This window comes from Rana temporaria, chromosome 1 (genome assembly GCF_905171775.1).
Source record: "Rana temporaria chromosome 1, aRanTem1.1, whole genome shotgun sequence".
NCBI lineage: Eukaryota > Metazoa > Chordata > Amphibia > Anura > Ranidae > Rana > Rana temporaria.
In genome coordinates, this window is record NC_053489.1 from 186,270,837 (window position 1) to 186,290,921 (window position 20,085).

Below are 20,085 nucleotides of genomic sequence, written 5' to 3' on the forward strand. Positions count from 1 at the left end.
ATAATGTATATCGTCTTTATTCAACCTTTCAAAAGCCCTGTAAAAAGCAGTGGATCACTTTTCAGAGGGAAGGCAAGGGCAGCTGCACATTTTGAGAAAAGTGTTCCTATTTAAACGCTTGGTTAACCCTAATCAGCCCAAACGCCTTCTTCCCCTTCTCCCCTTAGTTAATATTTTTCCGTTGACCATGACCAGAGTCTTTAGTGAGTGAGTGAGTGATTGAGTTAGTTAGTTAGTTAGTTAGTTAGTTAGTTAGTTAGTGAGAAACTTATATAGCGCAACACATGCGAACTGAATCGCCTCTGGGAGTCTTGTAGAGCAGGAGAATTATTGTTTTATCTCTGGTGTTAATCCCCTTTTTAATGCATACCAATATTCTGTTTGCTTTGTTAGCAGCAGCTTGGTATTGCATGTCATTGCTGAGCCTATCATCTACTAGGACCCCCCCCCGGGTCCTTTTACATCCTAGATTCCCCCAGAGGTTCTACCCCCCCGAGTGTATGGGTTGCATTCATATTTTTGCCACCCAAATGCATTATTTTACATTTTTCTACATTGAACCTCATTTGCCATGTAGTTGCCGACCCCATTAATTTGTTCAGGACTTTTTGCAAGGTTTCCACATCATTCCACATTGACACAACTGGAATAAACTTACTTGTTTCTTCTTGAGCTTGGTGATCTGTTGCTCTACCATGGTGATTTCACGGTCCACCCTGTCCATGTTCTGGATCAGCTCCTCCTTTGAAAGGCGAGTGGGAAGCAAATCCAAGTCTCCTTCCACATGTGGCGGACTTGAGGGAGACAAAGGCTCCAGTTTCCCAGCTAGACAGCGATCCTGGAGATGGAAAAACATAGTCTTACACACCATTTCACTTTAAAAATGGACAGTGTTCAAAATAATCCCCAAATGGCTTTTATGAGATAAAGAAAAACTTTGGTGAGACAAATCTGTGTGATTGAAAACAATCTAACTCTGAATATAATCAGCTTAACATAAAAATTATCAACGCATTTCTTCGAATAGGTATGAGTGTATGTAATGGACAGTCTGATTTGTTTGCAGGCTGAATTTTCCGGTTTAATAATAATTGTGTTTTACTGTTAAACTTTTCACGTTGCACATTTATCAGTCTATTCATGTTGTAAAGCCCTGTGCAAACTGTTAGCGCTATATAAATCCTGTATGTAATGACACCCCGAATATGAAAGGGGTTTATATCATTTAGGACATTCCATTCCCGAACACAGAGGCAGCTACCGAACACTCCAACCAACCCAACTAGAAGCCCATACAAATAATTCTCCCACAAATACGAGACGAGGCTCTGTGTTGAGGGTCAACCTAATTAACATGAGCTCATTAACTAATCACTTTTGACAGCCTAGATGACTCAGACATGGCCTTTAGGCCAGACTTGCCGTCTTGTAGCTCAGAAGACACAATCAACATTATCACAAATCAACACAGAACTCTTTTACACAATAGCAGAGTTAATTAACACAAACAACAATGGGGATCTAATGACTCTTACATTGAACTTACTGGAATGCTCATATTAGTTATACATCCTGGTCATAGCCCTCACCGTGTACAGGGCATAAAATCCTTCTATTTCTTGAGAGATATTGTTAATGAATATTACTGTCCAATTTGAAGTAATCCAATTACATTCTTAATGTCCATTATTTTCTTGCTCACCCTGTGCCCCTAATAGACACAGGGTAACTTAGACATAAAAGGTGCATGGGGAGCTGAAACAAGTGTATCCCATACTTTCAAAGGATTCTGGGTTCCACGGGCCCTCCCATTACACTGTATTATAATAATTTAAACTATGAACCATTTATTAGAGGCCTAATGTATGAAAAGTCTGCTAAAAGTTCCTGTTGTCCATAGAAATAACTGTGGAATATCTTGAAACTAACATTTAGTTACTCGGCATGGAAGCTGATTAAATTGCCTGACAAACCGTGTTAATTTTGTAAGCTAAAATATTTTCATCTACTAAATTAACACTAATTTAGTCAACTAAAATATGACTAAAACTAAAACTTTTGATGACTAAAATACGACTAAAAACTGCATTTTAGTCAAGAGATTAAAATACTATTAAAACTAAAAAGGCAATTTAGTCAAAAGACTATGACTAAAACCAAATCAAAATTTGACGTCAAAATTAACACTGCACTACCACATAAAAATAAGTAGGGGGCATCTACTAATCTGCTGAAAGAAAAAAAAAATTTAAAAAGGCTTTTCTTCCTATTTATTTTTTCCTTAATATTTATTGTTGGTACTATATCCAAGTAATATGTGCAATGACATTACAGGCAACAGAGCCTGTAAAAAAGCTATATTTTTAGTCCATTAATATATGACTAAACCTATAACCATTCAGATTACTAAAATATGACTTAAACTAAAAGGGCATTTTTGTCAAAAGACTATGTCTAAAAAACGAAATCGGTGTCAAAATTAACACTGCTGACAAACAGATCACCAATCAAAATCTGTATATTTGGTATACAATTAGGCCACATACACACGGTCGGTCCATCCGATGAGAACGGTCTAAAGATGCACTAAGAAGCCCGCAAACAGTTTGCTGAAGACAAGCAGACTAAGCACATGGAGTACTGGAACCATGTCCTGTGGTCTGATGAGACCAAGATAAACTTATTTGGTTCAGATGGTGTGAAGTGTGTGTGGCGGCAACAAGGTAAGGAGTACAAAGACAAGTGTGTCTTGCCTACAGTCATGCATGGTGGTGGGAGTGCCATGGTCTGGGGCTGCATGAGTGCTGCCGGCACTGGGGAGCTACAGTTCATTGAGGGAACCATGAATGCCAACATGTACTGTGACATACTGAAGCAGAGCATGACCCTCTCCCTTCGGAGACTGGGCTGCAAGGCAGTATTCCAACATGATAATGACCCCAAACACACCTCCAAGACCACCACTGCCTTGCTAAAGAAACTGAGGATAAAGGTGATGGACTGGTCAAGCATGTCTCCAGACCTAAACTCTATTGAGCATCTGTGGGGCATACTCAAATTTTGAGGGGACAGCAAATTTACATTGTTATACAAGCTGTACACTCACTACTTTACATTTCTTCAGTGTTGTCAAACACTTTTTTAGCTTTTTTTTTAGCTTTTTTAAAAGATATAATAAAATATTTACAAAAATTTGAAAATGTGAGGGGTGTACTCACTTTTGTGACATACTGTGTATGTGTGTATATATATATATATATATATATATATATATATATATATATATATATATATATATATATATATATATATATATATATATATATATATATATATATATATATATATATTTTTTTTTTTAACTAGACTGATGAATTCAGACTAGAAAGTAATCCAAATGTAGACAGCAATGAGGAACCGGTTATTGCCACATATAAATGTGTGTGTTCTTTTTACTTTGCAGAATGCAAATAAAAAGCTCCTGGACTCGAACACAATTTTGCGAGTAGGCTGCCATTGCTGGGCTCTCTGTTTAGGAATATTCATTTCATTGCTTTCATGCTAATGTTTTGGCTACAATGCTATATTGCTGGCTTGGAACAATTGCATAGGTTTTGACACTTTTCCGACACTAATTTAGACTGAATTCACACTTCAGCATTTTGAATCGCAGGCAGAATTGTGGATTTCAAAGCGCCGATCTGTGAATGACAAATGAGATGCCATTCATTTGAATGACATCTAAAATCACGGCGTGAGTCTTCCGCGTTAGCCACGCGATAAATAGCGATGCAATCGTGGCAACCACACTGGGATTTTAGGTGTCATTCAGATGACATGGCATCTCAAATGTGAGTGCCGCGATTTGTAACTCATGCATCGGCAAATTTGCCTGCGATTCAAAACGCTCAAGTGTAAATGCAGTCTCACTGTCCTTTCACACGATACTGTGTCCATGCATAGTGCGTTTGAAGAGGAGTTTTTGAGCCATAAGCTTTTGTGGGAGTATAGTTTTGCTAAAAAAAACTGTAAAAAACACAAACACCTAAAAAAAGTGCAAACATGCTGTAAAACTCATGTTTTTAACATAGCAATCTACAGCTAAAGCTTCTGGCATTTTTTATAATGTCCAGTGTGCATGAGGCCTACATCAGAGTATCAGATCTCCCCACAATTCCTCTATTTAGACAAAGGCTTCCTCCAGGGGTTGGCAGGCTTCATCCAAGATGTTGTGGACAGGAAGTGATGTCATGGAAGTTCACCCTTCTGCACTGGTAATGACATCACTCCAGGCGGGGGGGGGGGGGGGGGGGGTTATTGATTTTTGGAGCCATTTTGTGTATTTAAATGGTTTGTATACCATATGCTGACAGGTGGATCTGACTTTACTGTAGAAAGGGGTTCCTCACTAAAATGAAGATTTATGCAATAAGAAAATCTGACAAAAGATCAGTTTATAAACCCAGGGGGATAGACAAATGAAGGATGGCATTGCTAACTTTCTTGGAAATGCTAATTCCCTAACGGTCATGCTGGTCGAACAATGTCATTGCTTTAGAAGTCACTGAGTCAGAACATGTTTGCAGCAAATGAAGTCACAGCAAAGTCAGAACTCCTGCATACTTGACTCGGGTGATCAATGCCAACAGATGAGCACTAAGACACTGAGGACACCAAGCAACTATCATTTACAGAAGGCGATGAGGAATGACAGCTTCCATATTTTCCGCAACACAGATTTGCTTTGCAGGTTGAGCTTTGAATTGTTGCTTTTTAATAATACATGAATAAAAACTCTAAACTTGGTAATGAGCCAGTTAAGAAATGAAGACTATGAAGAGGTCCACCCTCTCGTTTCAGTTGGCTAAGGCTGCTGGACATAGCCCAGCCACTAATAAAAGCCTCACCCTGGTGGTCCTGGTCCAGCTGCAACGCTCACACTAAGCAGGGCTTATTAACAATTTCTGTTTGCACTTATGAACTTTCCCCTTTTCATCTCAATGAACTCGAAAATGGCAACATATTCTACATGGCAGGATGCAATAAGCTTACAACAAACTAATGTCATCTAAACTACAAACTTGTAACCACATTCAACTGTTCCATGGCAAAACAGTGGAATGTTAAAGCCATGGATATTACAAAAAGCCTATTGTGACAATATACTTGATAGCAGCAGGAAAAATGCACAATGACCCCGTTGTACGCTTGGAACCAGTATAACATGTTGATCTGGCGATGAAAGGGTGAGGATCCTTCTGTTTTTCCAGAACAGACTATTAAAATGCATCCCATGTGAGGGAAACCTAAGTCTCTGTGGCAGGAAGCCAACAGAGAGCACTCCCCCCTCTAATGAAACCCAACTCTGGCCTTCAGAGACCTGCCTTGTATAGCTTGGCATCCCCCACCTCTATACTTGTTGCTGCTCACCAGCTGCACACTCACAATGACATTGGTATGACTGGGCCTATGAGAGTGACAATGACATCATAGCTATACCCAGCCAAGTTGTAACACTGCAGAGATAAAATAGGAAGTGGTGTCGGGAGAATATTTAACCCTTTAGGCAACAGATTAAGTAAGAAAACAAGGCTCATGACAGGAAATGTTAAAATCCGCACTGGACTTTTTAAACATAGGTCAGAGTTCATTTCAACGTGCTGGAAGTATATTCGGATTACAGTGCTAAATCACTCTGCTGAAATCGGACACTAAGCACTTTTCCCGGACTGGGGAATGAAGTTTTATAGTGGTTCCTGCCAAACCCTTACATGTGTTCCTGGCAACAAAGGGTTACATTTCCTTATTAACCTGCAGCTTGTGGCTTCCAGGGGAATGGAAAACAAGCATGGTTTGGAATAATGAAATAATGTTTGTTTGCTCTTCTGGCCGATTATTCAGTCAATGCCTGCTCAGTAATTACACTTCCTAACCATTTGTTTTTATAAGCTATGAACAACTGCACAGACCTTCTTTATTAGTTTGACCATACATGCAGAGTGCAGAAAGGGGAGCACCTGCAAGACTGGGAGCAAGTGGAGCATGGGGTAAAGCCTGGCCCAGGAAAGTGGCAATGTAGACCCACTTTGCCCTCCAGGAACAGTGCATTTTATAATGCCCCAGATGGACCATCTACGGGGCTACTGGCAGTGCACCTGCACCGGGACTTGAAGAATACAAGCCTCTTTCTGTGAAATGACTACTTGCTTATTACTGGTAAAGGGGGGTCTATTGTCACCCCTACACTAGGGCACTCTGATGTTTGTTCTGCCACTGTCTGGTGGCACCTTGCTTTCATTTCCCAATTCCGAAAAATTGTGCCCCGACAAGTTAAAGCATCACTAAACCCGCATCATAAAAAAACATTACACGTCAGACTTCAGGTGACCATGGCATCCTCCTGCAGCTCAGCCGTAGTGTGCGATGCGCCCACCCCTGTAGACAGCAGGCAGGCAGAGGCAGGAGAGAAGAGCCACCCGCCCGAGCGCCGAGTGGGGATCTCAGTGACGTGTTGCATTGTAATTCCAGCCTTCTGGAGCCTGCAGCGCCTATGATGGATGTCACACATCCGGTGGTACCGGCATTGGACCAATGGGACATCCATCATAGGCACTGCAGGCTCCAGAAGGCGGGACCTGCTATGTCACTCGGCGGCGATTCAAGTCAGATGGGTCCCCACTCGGGCTCGGGGCTAATAATATGAAAATTTCAAACAGTTTATTGATATTTATTTTTACTCTGTATCCCAAAAGGCAGTTTTTTTTTAACACGTGACCAGCAGCAAAGGACTATAAACTCCTCCTGCCTCTGTTTCCTTGCACACAGGCTGAGAAAGAGCTGGGTCATGTGACAGCTGTATATTGAAGTGTTTTTTTTTTTTTTTTTCTATTAAAATAATTACAGTGCTATCATCCATATACAGAAAGAGAAGGGATAATGTAAATAAAACAGTGTGTGTTTAGTATCACTTTAAGCAAACGTACGTCTTGGACTGCCATTGGAAATTCTGACAGACTTAAAAAATTTCAGAAATTCCATTCGTCTGTATGGAACTCCGACAGGGAAAAAAAACATGCATGCTCAGAATCAAGTCGACGCATGCTCGGAAGCATTAAAAACTTAATTTTTCTCGGCCCGTCATAGTGTTGTACGTCACAGCTTGAACAAATTTTATCCCGACGTAAATTACGATCTTGTGTACGGGGCTTAAGATTATGAGGATCACAAATGGGAGTTGGAAAGCCAAAATGTAAAGATTTGTTGTGAAATAATTCCCCCTGGGTGAACTATATACATTGCACGAATTGTATTATTGTAAACTACCAGCACTTTTATATATATTCTGATTGCAAGCTCTGTCCATGCTTTAAAAAAAAACCAAAAAAAAACGCAAGACAAGCACAGAAATAGATTTTTGGGGGGTTTCTGTACAGAACACCCCCATGGTTTAAGGAAATGTAATTTGAATTTTTTTCAGTTTTTTAAATATACCTAGCTGAACATGTAATAAGATCATAACAGTTTAAAAAAAAAATGTAAAAACAAGTAACTAAAGTAAACTAAAGTAAAATATAAACACATATGCTGTGTGTATATAATTATATATATATATATATATATATATATATATATATATATATATATATATATATATATATATATATATATATATATATATATATATACACATATACACACACATATAATATATATATATATTTTTTTCTTACTGTATATTTAGTTGTTGCTACTGCACACATATGAGAGAAAAATGGGCCCAAGTGCTCAGTAAAGCATGAAGTACATATAATCCAAAAGAGAAGACGGCACTCCTGGGGCTTTAAATGTTTACACTTAAGCTGCATTCACACCTGAGTGTTTTGTCGCCCAAAACGCTAGAGGAGAAAAAATACATGGTTCACATCTCCACTACAAAACGCCTGACGCCGAACGCCTAAAGCCCAAAAAAGTTCTGGACCCTTTTTTGTCGCTCGAATTGAGCATATTTGGGCGTTTTACATTGGTGACCCTAGACTTGTACAAAATCGTGGTAAAAAACGCTGTGTTTTGTCGAGGCAAATCGCGGTAAAAAACGCTGCGTTTTGTCACAGCAAGTCGCGGTAAAAAAACGCTGCAAAACGCTACGCTCAGGTGTGAATGCAGCCTTAGTGATAAGACAATTCCTAAGGAAGACAATCGTGTGCCTTTTCTAAATAAACCTCATCACTGATTTTTCACCTTTGAAATCCTATGAATAAATGGCACCTTATCTGTTGGAAGAAAAAAATAATAGTAATATATATATATACATATACATACATATACACACACACATATATATATATATATATATATATACACACACACACACACACATACACACACACACACACATATACACACACACACAATACAAAAGCAAGGGATTCACTGAGCACTATGGGTTAGGCAGAGAAGGCACAAGAAACGTTGCCTGCTGGCAACTTAGATGGTCTGACTGAATCCCTAAAACGCTTTCCCCTTTTAGTTTGAGCTATTGAATACTGTAAACCAGTAGTGATTTACATCTAAGAAGCAAACAAAGCTACAAACACATGAATACGAGCCTAAACCTTTTGCAGATAGCTTATAAAGAGAATGCCAAACTGCATTATTCAATACCTCAAAATTTTATTAAAGAAAGGAAACTTAATTTTGTTTATATCTCCAACCATAATAAATAGAGAAAAACATAAGTACAAAACTAAGACACATTACATTTGAATGAAACCCATCATGAGAATAATATAAAGTCTAACACTTCTGAACCCTTCTCTTGAAAAGGCTTGTTGCCTGGCGGTAAGGCTTGTACACACAATAGGTTAAACAGAGGACAATGGTCTGATGGACCGTTTTCATCGGTCAAAACCGATCGTGCGTGGGCCCCATAGGTTATTTAACCATCAGTTAAAAAAAAGACAACTTGCTTTAAATTTTAACTAATGAATTCCTAACCGATAGGTCAAAACCGATCGTTAGTAGGCACAACCATCGGTTAAAAATCCACGCATGCTCAGAATCAAGTCGACGCATGCTTGGAAGCATTGAACTTCATTTTTTTTCAGCACGTCGTTGTGTTTTACGTCACCGCGTTCTGACACGATCGGTTATTTAACCGATGGTGTGTGGGCGCAACGGACCATCAGTCAGCTTCCTAACCGTTCTCATCGGATGGACTGATCGTGTGTACGCGGCTTAATGCTGACTGCCTTACATCCATGAAATAAGTCCCTGACAAGGAACATTAAGCAGATACGGATTCCTGTGCTATGTAAAATTGATGGCACGATATAAATACCTGTAATAAATAAAATCTGCATACTCATTCCATGTTAATTATTTAGAAAGTCAGTGGATAAAAATACAACAGCCAGTCAACTAATATTTTCAGGAGTATGTCAACACTGGCAAATTCCATTCTTACAGAATAAAAATAGCGATAATGCTGCTCAGTAGAGGAATTCAAACAAGCTCATTTCCTGTAACTTAATTTACTGTTCATTTAATTTCCTGTTCCTCAATTTGTCTTATTTGGTGGCATTGTTCTGCGTTCCCTATGAATATTTTGTTTTTTTTGCCAAGAGCCAGTGCTATTTCATCTAACAAGTGCCAATATTAATAACATTTCAAACAGGTTGCATAAAGATTGTGGGAATGACTTTACCCTTGCAATCCTTTTTTATTTTGCAGACATTATGTGCCCTATTAATGAACACATTTTTTCTGCAGCAATGCATTCTAATTATATTCATTTTTTACCTACTCTCTACACAAGCACGGCAGAGTATAATAATTACAGCGCACAGCGAGGCTGTGTTATAGGACCTCCATATGGGACAACATTTAAATTTGGATGGAAAATGCAATTATCCCTCGGAGTCGATAGGCAGCTGAGCGCTATGATATGATCTGGAAATAACATTACTCGCTTTTTCTTGCTGCAGTTAAATTTACCCAAAGAAAGCTTAACTACAGTACTTAAATTCCCATTATGCAGGCTGGTGGCAGGGAGCTGTTAAAAGTCTGCGACTTAAGCATCCTTTAGGAAGAAAAAGATCTGTGCAGGATTAAAAAAAAAAAGACTATATTACACAGACCACCAAGGATGTAGGGAAATATTGGGGCAGATCCACAAAAGAATTACGCCGGCATATCAATTGATACGCCACGTAATTTTAAAGTTCCCGCGTCGTATCCCGCTACGACTGCATCTGGGATCGTCTTAGTACGCCGTCGGATCTTAGGTGCATTTTTCCGCCGGCCGCTAGGTGGCGTTTCCGTCGAATTCCGCGTTGAGTATGCACATTAGCTAGTTACGACGATCCACGAACGTACGTCCGGCCGGCGCATTTTTTTACGTCGTTTGCCTTTCGGCTTTTTCCGGCGTATAGTTAAAGCTGCTATATGGTTGCGTACTCAATGTTAAGTATGGCCGGCGTTCCCACGTCGTTTGCCCAAGTCGTTCGCGATTAGGGATTTGCGTAGAATGACGTCACCATCGTAAACATTGGCTTGTTCCGGTTTAATTTCGAGCATGCGCACTGGGATACCCCCACGGACGGCGCATGCGGCGGTCAAAAAAAATGTTGTTTACGTTGGGTCACAACGTATTTGCATAAAACACGCCCCCATCACATCGTTTCGAATTGCGCGCCCTTACGCCGCCAAAGATACACTACGCCGCCATAACTTACGGCGCAAATTCTTTGTGAATTTGAAAAAAAAAGTTACGGCGGCGTAGTGTATCTTAGATACGCTACGCCCGGCGGGAATATGCGCTGCGCTACGTGGATCTGCCCCATTGTCTACATCATAACTAGTAGTGAAAGTCAGATAATAATTTACGAAAGGCAAATCCACTTTGCACTACAAGTGCTAACTACACTTGAAATTGCACTTGGAAATGCAGTCGCTGTAAATCTGAGGGGTGGATCTGAAATGAGGGGAAGCTCTGCTGATTTTAGCATCCAATCATGAGCAAGCTAAAATGCTGTTTTTTATTTTCCTTGCATGTCCCCCTCGGATCTACAGCGACTGTAATTTCAAGTGCACTTATCATATCAAAATACACCTATATAAAGTGCAATACTAAAAGCTTTTTTTTTGGAATAGAATTATCAATATTTTAACAGCTAATAAAGTACCCTACAGTATATTATGTATACATAATGGTACATCTCTATTTATAATGTACATAAATATATGGTCCAAGTCCTGCAAACACAAAGAACTTGTTAAAGGAAACCTGTACTCAGAGAAATACACATTGGGGGTTATTTACAAAAGGCAAATCCATGTTGCACTACAAGTGCAAACTACGGGGCAGATCCACAGATCCCGGCTTTGGTTCGAATCCTGAAAGATTGCGCGCCGAAAGTTATGGCGGCGTAGTCTATCTCTTGCGGCGTAACGGTGCGTAATTCAAATCGGCGACTAGGGGCCGTGTTTCATTTAAATGAAGCGCGTCCCCGCGCCGAAAGAACTGCGCATGCTCCTGTTTCTAAAATTTCCCGCCGTGCCTTGCGTGAAATGACTTCGCAAGGACGTCATTTTTTAAACTTAGACGTGACTTACGTCCATTCTAATTCACGGACGACTTACGGAAAAAAAAGAAAAAATTCAAATTTCGCCGCGGGAACGACGGCCATACTTAACATGGCAAATCTAACTACATGCCGCAAAAAAAGCAGCTTTAACTATACGCCGGAAAAAGCCGACTAGAGACAACGTAAGAGAATGCGACAGCCGCGCGTATGTTTGTGGATCGTCGGAAATAGCCAATTTGCATACCCAACGCGGAAAACGACGTGAACGCCACCCAGCGGTCGCCAAAGTATTGCATCTTAGATCCGAAAGGCGTACGAGGACGTATACCTGTCGGATCTAACCCAGATGCCGTCGTATCTTGGTTTGAGGATTCAAACTAAAGATACGACGCGGGTAATTTGAAAGTACGCCGGCGTAGTACTCGGTCTGTGGATCTGCCCCTAGAAGTGCAAAATGCACTGAAAGGGCAGTCGCTGTAGATCCGAGGGGGACATCCAAGGAAGATAAAAAACAGCATTTTAGCTTGCACATGATTGGATGATAAAAAAAAAAGAGCTTCCCCTCATTTCAGATCTACCCCTCAGATCTACAGCGACTGCACTTCCAAGTGCACATGCATTGCAATTTCAAGTGCACTTTATACTTGTAGTGCAAAGTGGAGTTGCCTTTTCGTAAATAACCCCCTTATGTCAGCCTTTCTCAACCAGGGCACCTGAATGAGAAAAAGCTTTTGGACCAGATCAAGCTCCCACTACTCTGCCATACTGTACGTATGTACATCGGCACAGTGGGAGTTTGATCAGGATAGTGGTGTGCAGAGCCGTGGATGCAGGTGCAGTACTGCAGTTTTTTTAAAAGGCTGTGTATATATGTATGTACAGTGTGTGTGTGCGTGCGTATATATATATATATATATATATATATATATATATATATACATGCAAGTATATTTATATGCGTGGGTGCGTGCGTATAGGTTTATTACTTTTATTCTTGACCCCGAGAACTGTTTTTTTTTTAAGGCTCGTTCATACTAGTAGCAAGGACTGCTGCTCCTCTGAAAAGTAAGTCGCCTCATCACTGCCTGTTTTAACCCCCTAAATGCAGCATCTCCATGCCACAACCGCATGCAATGCACACAATTGCGGGGCAGTTGCAGCGTGACCCATTTACCTGGGGTTATACATCCTGCTATGGCAACAGCATGTGTACGACCCTGGCTGTTGCCTCTGCAGCTAAAGAGGGAGCATTTGGGAGGTGGTAAAAACAGGTCAACCATGTAGTTTTACTATCCTCCAACCCCATGTGTAAAGGAGCCCTTAGTTCACATCTGTACAGCTGCATGCTGCATGTAGGGCAGCCCATTAATTTCATTACCTGCAATAATGCAGCAAAAGAAGTTCCGGACACCGTTTCTTTAAAATGGTGTCACATCGAAAACACACAGAATTAAATGGCACCCCTGCCCGTCTACTAAAGAGCAGCGTGTGTGTCTGCGTGTCAGGAACGTGCGTGATTTTGCATGCAATCCTCAACATGTAGTAATGTGAACCAAGCCTTAAGCCTCATACACACAATCAGATTTTCCAATGTGAATTATGTGATGGCAGGATTTTGTCGGAAAATCCGACCGTTTGTATGCTCGGACAATTGTTGGATTTTCCAACAACAAATGTTGGATAACATGCTTTAAAATTTTCCGACAACAAATGTGTGTATCCAATCGTATCGTGTATCGGAAAAAAATCCAAAGTACAAACAGGCATGCTTGGAAGCAATGCTAACCATAACACAATATTAGCAGAAGTTGCCCAAAGGGTGGCGCTAAAGAGATGAAAAAAACATGCTGTTTCGTGTTTGTTGGCCAACAATTATTTGCAGTTTGTATGCAAGACAAGTTCATGGCCAACGCCCTTCGAATAAAAGTCCTACGCTTTATCCATGGAAAAGTAGATCGTGTGTATGAGGTTTTAGACTGAGATACCTTACACTAAAAATACTTTTTAAGGGCGCCGTGACCGGAAAGTTTGGCCAAATGTTTGTGGACACCTAACCATCACACCTATAGGACATCCGATTCCAAAATCATGTACATTAATATGGCCTAACCTTTTGTAGCCATAAAAGCTTCTACTCTACGGGGAACGGTTTTCACAAGTTTATGGAGCATATCCATTTGGTGCCCATTTAGTCCAAAGAGTTTTTGTGAGGTTAGTTACTGGTATTGGACGAGAAGATCTGGTTTGCAATCGATGTCCCAGTTTATCCCAAAGTTTTTCAGTGGGGTCAAGGTCATGGCTCTGTTCAGGCCACTCAAATCCCTCCATACATACCTTGTCTCTATTAACTTGGCTTCTTACGCAGGGCACAAGGTTGGAAGTGCTCTGTGGGTCCCCGACTGTGGGACTGTGACGTCATAAGAGGCCTATATAAATCGGTGCGAGCCGGGCACCCGGCATTACAGCGGGAGGAAGCGTCACGTCAACATAAGAAGAAAAGAAGGCAGAAGACAGCAAAGAAGAGCGGGCTGCGCCGCCGCTAGTAAGAGAGCTAAAAAGAAGATAGCAGCGGCCAGCCCCGATGAAGGCACCGGAGAGCGAGCGGGAGAAGAACCGGGGAGCACTGAGACAACAGCGGAGAGCGGTGAAGATGGAAGAAGACCCCCCGGAGAGTGGAGAAGACCCCCTGGAGAGCGGAGAAGACCCCCGGAGCTGACTAATAAATTATTTTAAAACCCTGTGTTGTGTGTTTATTTAATTGACACTTTGCCTCCAGGTGAATGGGTAGGGGTACGATGTACCCCATATTCATTCACCTAGGGTGGGGGGCCAGTATCTGGTGGCCCCCTTATTAAAGGGGGCTTCCAGGTTCCAATAAGCCCCCCGCCCGCAGACCCCAACAACCAACGGCCAGGGTTGTCGGAAAGAGACCCTGTCCTTATCAACATGGGGACAGGGTACTTTGGGGTGGGGGGGCCGCAGGGTGCCCCCCTGCCCTAGAGCACCCAACCCCCCCATGTTGAGGGCATGCGGCCTGGTACGGCTCAGGAGGGGGGGCGTCCCCACTCCTTTCCTGACCGCGGCGTGCTTGGATACGGGTCTGGTATGGATTGCGGAGGAACCCCCACACTGTTTTTTTAGCGTAGGGGGGTTCTCCTTACAATCCATACCAGACCTAAGGGCCTGGTATGCCCCTGGGGGGGAACCCATGCCGTTTTTTTATTTAAAATTTGGCGTGGAGTTCCCCTTCATGATTCATACCAAACGTCGCAGCTAGAATTGGCGGGAATACAAGTCGGATCCCCGTCGCCTTCTATCGCGTTTTTTTCCCATCGCGGCGAGCCGGCTTGGCGCTGGCTCCCGCAACGGGGCTCGTAGTTGGTCAATCTTGCCGAGAAAGGGAGCGAGATTGACACAATATCGCGGTCACCTACTGTATTTGTCAAAAAACAGTGTGGGGTCCCCCCTGATCCCCATGCTGTTTTTTGGCAAATACCACATGTGATGCCACCAGCTAAACCCTGGTGGTAAATATGACATGCTTTTTTACTCTCCAGTCCATTTGTGAGCTTTTTATGCGATATTTACCGGCACATTTTTCATTTTGCGGTAAACACTGCATAACCGTTTTTTTATGAACTGGGCTTTTTTTACCACATGTGAGAGTTTATGAAAATTAGTAATATGATACTCTTATTGCATGCCATAAAGTTTAGTGATTTGATCCCTTGCCACTAGTGCTTAGTAGTGTGTTTCTAGTAACCAAAAATATGTATTTAAATTATTCATTTATTAGCAACATTGTGAAATATCAAAACCAATAACTCAGATTTAGGTAGAGGTCTCCCTGACATTCAAAAATCCTGTTGAAAATGTAAGCTAAAGATGTCAACTCTCGCACCTTCCCTCAATCCGCTCTGCTTTACAAAAGTGGTTATGTGCCCATAAACGAATATTTCAGCCTTGATTTTGAGGTTGCTGAACCCAGAATCTCAGGGAATTTTCTCTTGCCAGTGATCACCAATGTGATCACAAAAGGGTACATTGTTCTAGAACCACCAAGCCTCCATGCAAAGCCTACATTATAGAAGGCTTATTTCATTACCTTACCCACTGCACAAAAAAACTATTGGTAGACTTCTGGTGCATTTATGTATACATCTTCTTGTATATTTGCCTTCCTCTGTGGGTCCTAGGAGGCTGCTTCTTATCCCAGACTTGTATTTCTAGGAAAACTAATACATTTGAGTCTAATACAGTAGTGGGGCAGCTGTAAATCCACAGGGAGGGAATTCAGCATTTGTTACTTGTTTAGCGGTGAAATTGCTTCAGGCTGTTGAATCACTAGATAAATTTGACCTAGATCCATACAAGCATCGGGATTCAGATTTTATTCTTGTGCAAGCTGCTCCTGGAGGATTAAAATTCTATTTCAGACCTTTCAAAATAAGTGCTCAGCTGAACACTCTGTACCTGAGAATATAATGAGCATTTATTAATAACTTGCAGATCTAATTCCACAGTGAGGCTACATTCTGAAAATTGAAAGCAATTTATGTTTTAAGTAAAATAGCTGAATTTTATTTCATAAGCTACTTTGAAACGTAAACCACAAAAACCCTGTTTGTATTATGGATAACACAGGAAGAAAATCAGTGGGTATTACTGGGTAGAATTAACTAGAATAATCACATTTAAAGTGACCATTTCCATTTAAAGTTTAAAATTAAAAGTTAAACTTAAAAGGGGTGGCTTTCCTAAGCACAACACTTTGCCGAATTTTAACTCCTACTCTCGCTCTCAAAATTGACATCCAGCATGATTTTTGCAGGTACTGTAGTTAGTTTGGTAATCTTATATGGCCACTCCCTTAAACTGTGCCGTTTATCTTGTCTGAACCAACTAACCTACAGATATCCCCCGAATGACCCCTTTTTGGGAAGAAGACAGTCCAAGATATTTAGTAAGGCATAGCAAGATTTTTGTTTGAAGTTGTAATTTTTTGAAGAAATAAATAAAATTCACAATTAGTTTTTAATTTTTTTTTTTTTACATACTGTCACTAGTGCATCATAAAACTGGTGTGGTTATGATCAGAGACACTGACTGGTGACAGTATGAAAAAAAAGTAATTTTAACGATTTTTTATTAACACACTGACCAGAGCAATGTAATGTTACCATAATAACATTGTACTACTCTGGGGAAGTGATCAGTACTTTTATTTATTTTTTACATTATGATTGCTTATAGCAATGCATTTCATTGCTATAAGCAAGCATTTTACTGATGAAATTGAGTCAGTTTGTTTTGTTGTTGATTTACCTGTAATTGGCCACAGCTAATCACATGGTACAGATGGGCTGTGATTGGCCCTGTCTGTACCATGCGATCACATGTGACCAATCACAAGCTAGTAAAACAATTTTGCAAAATAGATGGCATGAAATTAAGCCATTTATTGTTTACAACTGTCATGTGATCTGCTGCGATGGTCACAATTAGGGCTGCAACTAACGATTATTTTCATAATCGATTAGTTGGCCGATTATTGTTTCGATTAATCGAATAATCGGATAATAGCCTTAAAAAAAAAAGTTTACATTTTTTTGGGCCAATTTGTTGTTGGGCAGATTACAAAACACAAATTGCCGCAAAAACACATTACATGCTTTTCTGCAGCTTCTCCATTGAAGTATATTGAACCAAAAAAAACAAAATGGCACCGTTTTTTCATTAAAAAAAGTTTTTGCCCTTTCCAAATACGCAGCAGCTGAAAAAAAATCATGGATGTGAACGTGTCCCATAGGAAAACATGAAAATGAACTGTATGTGCGTTTCTGAAAAAAGCACCAAAAAACAGAGGTGTGACCCCAGGCCTGAGATGTTTAGTAGCATAATGGGGGTTAAAAAAAACAAAAATAAGTACAAAATGAGCAAATAATCGCTACTGTAAGGGGTTCATTTTTTTTTTTTTAATGTGGGACAGTGAAAGTAATGTTTACAGTAGCGATTTGCTTTTTTGTACTATAAAGGGCTAATTTTAGTTTTTTTAACCCCATTATGTTACTGGCCGATAATCGATTATGAAAATTGTAATCGATTAATTTCATAATCGATTAGTTTGTCGGATTAAATCGATTAGTTGTTTCAGCCCTAGTCACAATGATCACTTGGTACCGGAAGCTGTGTCCGATGGACAGAGTCAGTGACAGATCGTGCTCAGTGTGGCCCTGCGCGAGGTGCGATCTGAGAGGACGTCATATGGACGTCCACCCGGATCGACGAGATAAGAAGAATCCACCCTGTGCAATGGGAAAGGCAATTCTACTACTTCACTCTCCTTATGCACTCCAGAAGTTAGTAAAGTGTATAAACAGATAAATACTCTGAGTATCCACCACAAAAAAGAAACCATAGTGATCTCCAATATATAATGCATTTTGGGGGGCGTACCCCCTTCTTAAGAGCTGAAACCTCCAGGAACCCAAGTCATCAGAAGCCAAATATCCTCCAAAAAACAAGTTCCCTGCACCAAGAATATGCAGGACTTCTCCCCAGTCCAGCAGGCAGGCATTTTCATGAGCACCTTCTAGGTCATCAAGAGAACTCCACTGAAATCCACTGCCCCAGGACTAGCCTGGGTTTGCTACTAAGCGAATGGGGCAATTTAGAGAATGCTTGTAACATACAGCTGTGTGAAAAGGTATTTGCCCCCCTTCTGATTTTTATTTAATTTTTTGCATATTTGGTCACATTTTAATTATTATTATTATTATTATACAGGATTTATATAGTGCCAACAATTTACGCAGCACTTTACAGCGTGAGAGTAGACAGTACAAAAACAATACACTTTAATATAGTAGGAATCAGAGGGCCTTGCTCCTTTAGGAGCTTACACTCTAAGAGGGTAGGTCAAGAGGTAATATCTGTGGGGAAAAGGGACTCCGATCATTAAACACATTTTTTTATTTTTACACAAAGATAACCTGAGGTAAATCCAAAATACAGTTTTTAAACTATAGTTTCATTTATTGAGGCAAAAAACCTGCCTGGCTTTATGTGAAATAGTAATTGCCCCCTAAAGCTAATAACTGGTTGTGCCACCCTAGCGTCAACAACTGCAATCAAGCATTTGCTAAAACTGAAAATGAGTCTTTCACATTGCTGTGACGCATTTTCGGACCACTGTTCTTTGCAGAATTGTTTTAATTCAGCCAAATTGGAGGGTTTTCCAGCATGAATGGCCTGATAAGGTCATGATACAGCATCTCACTTGGATTTAAGTCCGGGCTTTGACTAGGCCGCTCCAAAACCTAAATTTTGCTTTGTTTGAACCATTTGGAGGTGGACTTGCTGTTGTGTTTCGGATCATTGTCCTGCTGCATAACCCAAGTGCACTTGAGGTCACAAACTTATGGCCAGACATTCTCCTTTAGATCTTTTGGTAGAGCTCAGAATTCATGGTTCCATTAATTATGGTAAATCATCCAGGTCCTGAAGGTGCAAAGCAAGCCCCAGACCATCACGCTACCACCACCATGTCTGACTGTTGGTATGATGTTCTTGTTATGAAATGCTGTATTTGTTTTATGCAGATGTAAAGGAATGCACACCTTCCAAAAAGGAATTTTTTGGCTCATCAGTCACAAAATATTTGCCTAAAAGTCTTGTGGATAATCCAGATGTTTTTTGGTAAATGTGAGATGAGCCTTTGTGTTCTTTTTGGTCAGCAGTGGCTTGGGCCTTGGAACTCTCCCATGGATGCCATTTTTGCCCAGTCTTTCTTATTGTTGAATCGTGAACACCGATCTTACCCGGGGCAAGTGAGGCCTGCAGTTCTTTAGTTGTTCTGGGTATTTTTAAGATCTCCTGGATGAGTCATCGTCATGCTCTTGGGGAGAATATTTTGTAGGCCGGACACTCCTGGGAAGGTTCAACACTGTTCCAAGTTCCATTCCATTTGTGGATAATGGCTCTCCCCATGGTTCACTGATTTCCAAAGCCTTAGAAATGGCTTTGAAACCCTTCCTAGACCAATAGATGTACTCTACTTTGTTTCTAATCCGTTCTTGATTTTTTTTAGATTGTGGCATGATGTGTGGCTTTTGTGATCTGTTAGTATGCTTCACTTTGGTCAGACAGTTCTATTTATGTGATTTCTTGATTCAACAGGTCTGGCAGTAATCAAGCCTGGGTGTGGCAAGTGAAATTTAACTCTGCTTTCCAAAGAATTGTGGTTAATCACAGTTCATTCATGATTAAGCACTGGAGGGGACAATTAATTTTCCGGGCAGGTTTGAACAGCTTTTTTCCCTTAAATAATAATTTAAAAACTGCATCTTGGATTTACTTGAGTTATCTTTGTGTAATATTAAAATTTGTAGATTATCTGAATTAATTTAAGTGTGAGAAATATGCAAAAGAAATATATATATCAAGAAGGGGGCAAATACTTTTTCACACAACTGTTGTGCCAGAATTTTAACTGGCAATA

General features: G+C 40.6%; 1 protein-coding gene across 13 annotated transcripts in view; it reads right to left on the reverse strand.

Moving 5' to 3' along the window:
* Positions 1-20,085, reverse strand: part of NCOR2 (nuclear receptor corepressor 2) — a 599,120-nt gene that overhangs the window by 356,963 nt on the left and 222,072 nt on the right. For all 13 annotated transcript variants that reach the window (XM_040347350.1, XM_040347349.1, XM_040347347.1 and 10 more), the window contains one exon: positions 659-838. In XM_040347350.1, coding sequence (XP_040203284.1) covers positions 659-838 — 180 coding nt within the window. The remainder of the gene's footprint in view (positions 1-658; positions 839-20,085) is intronic.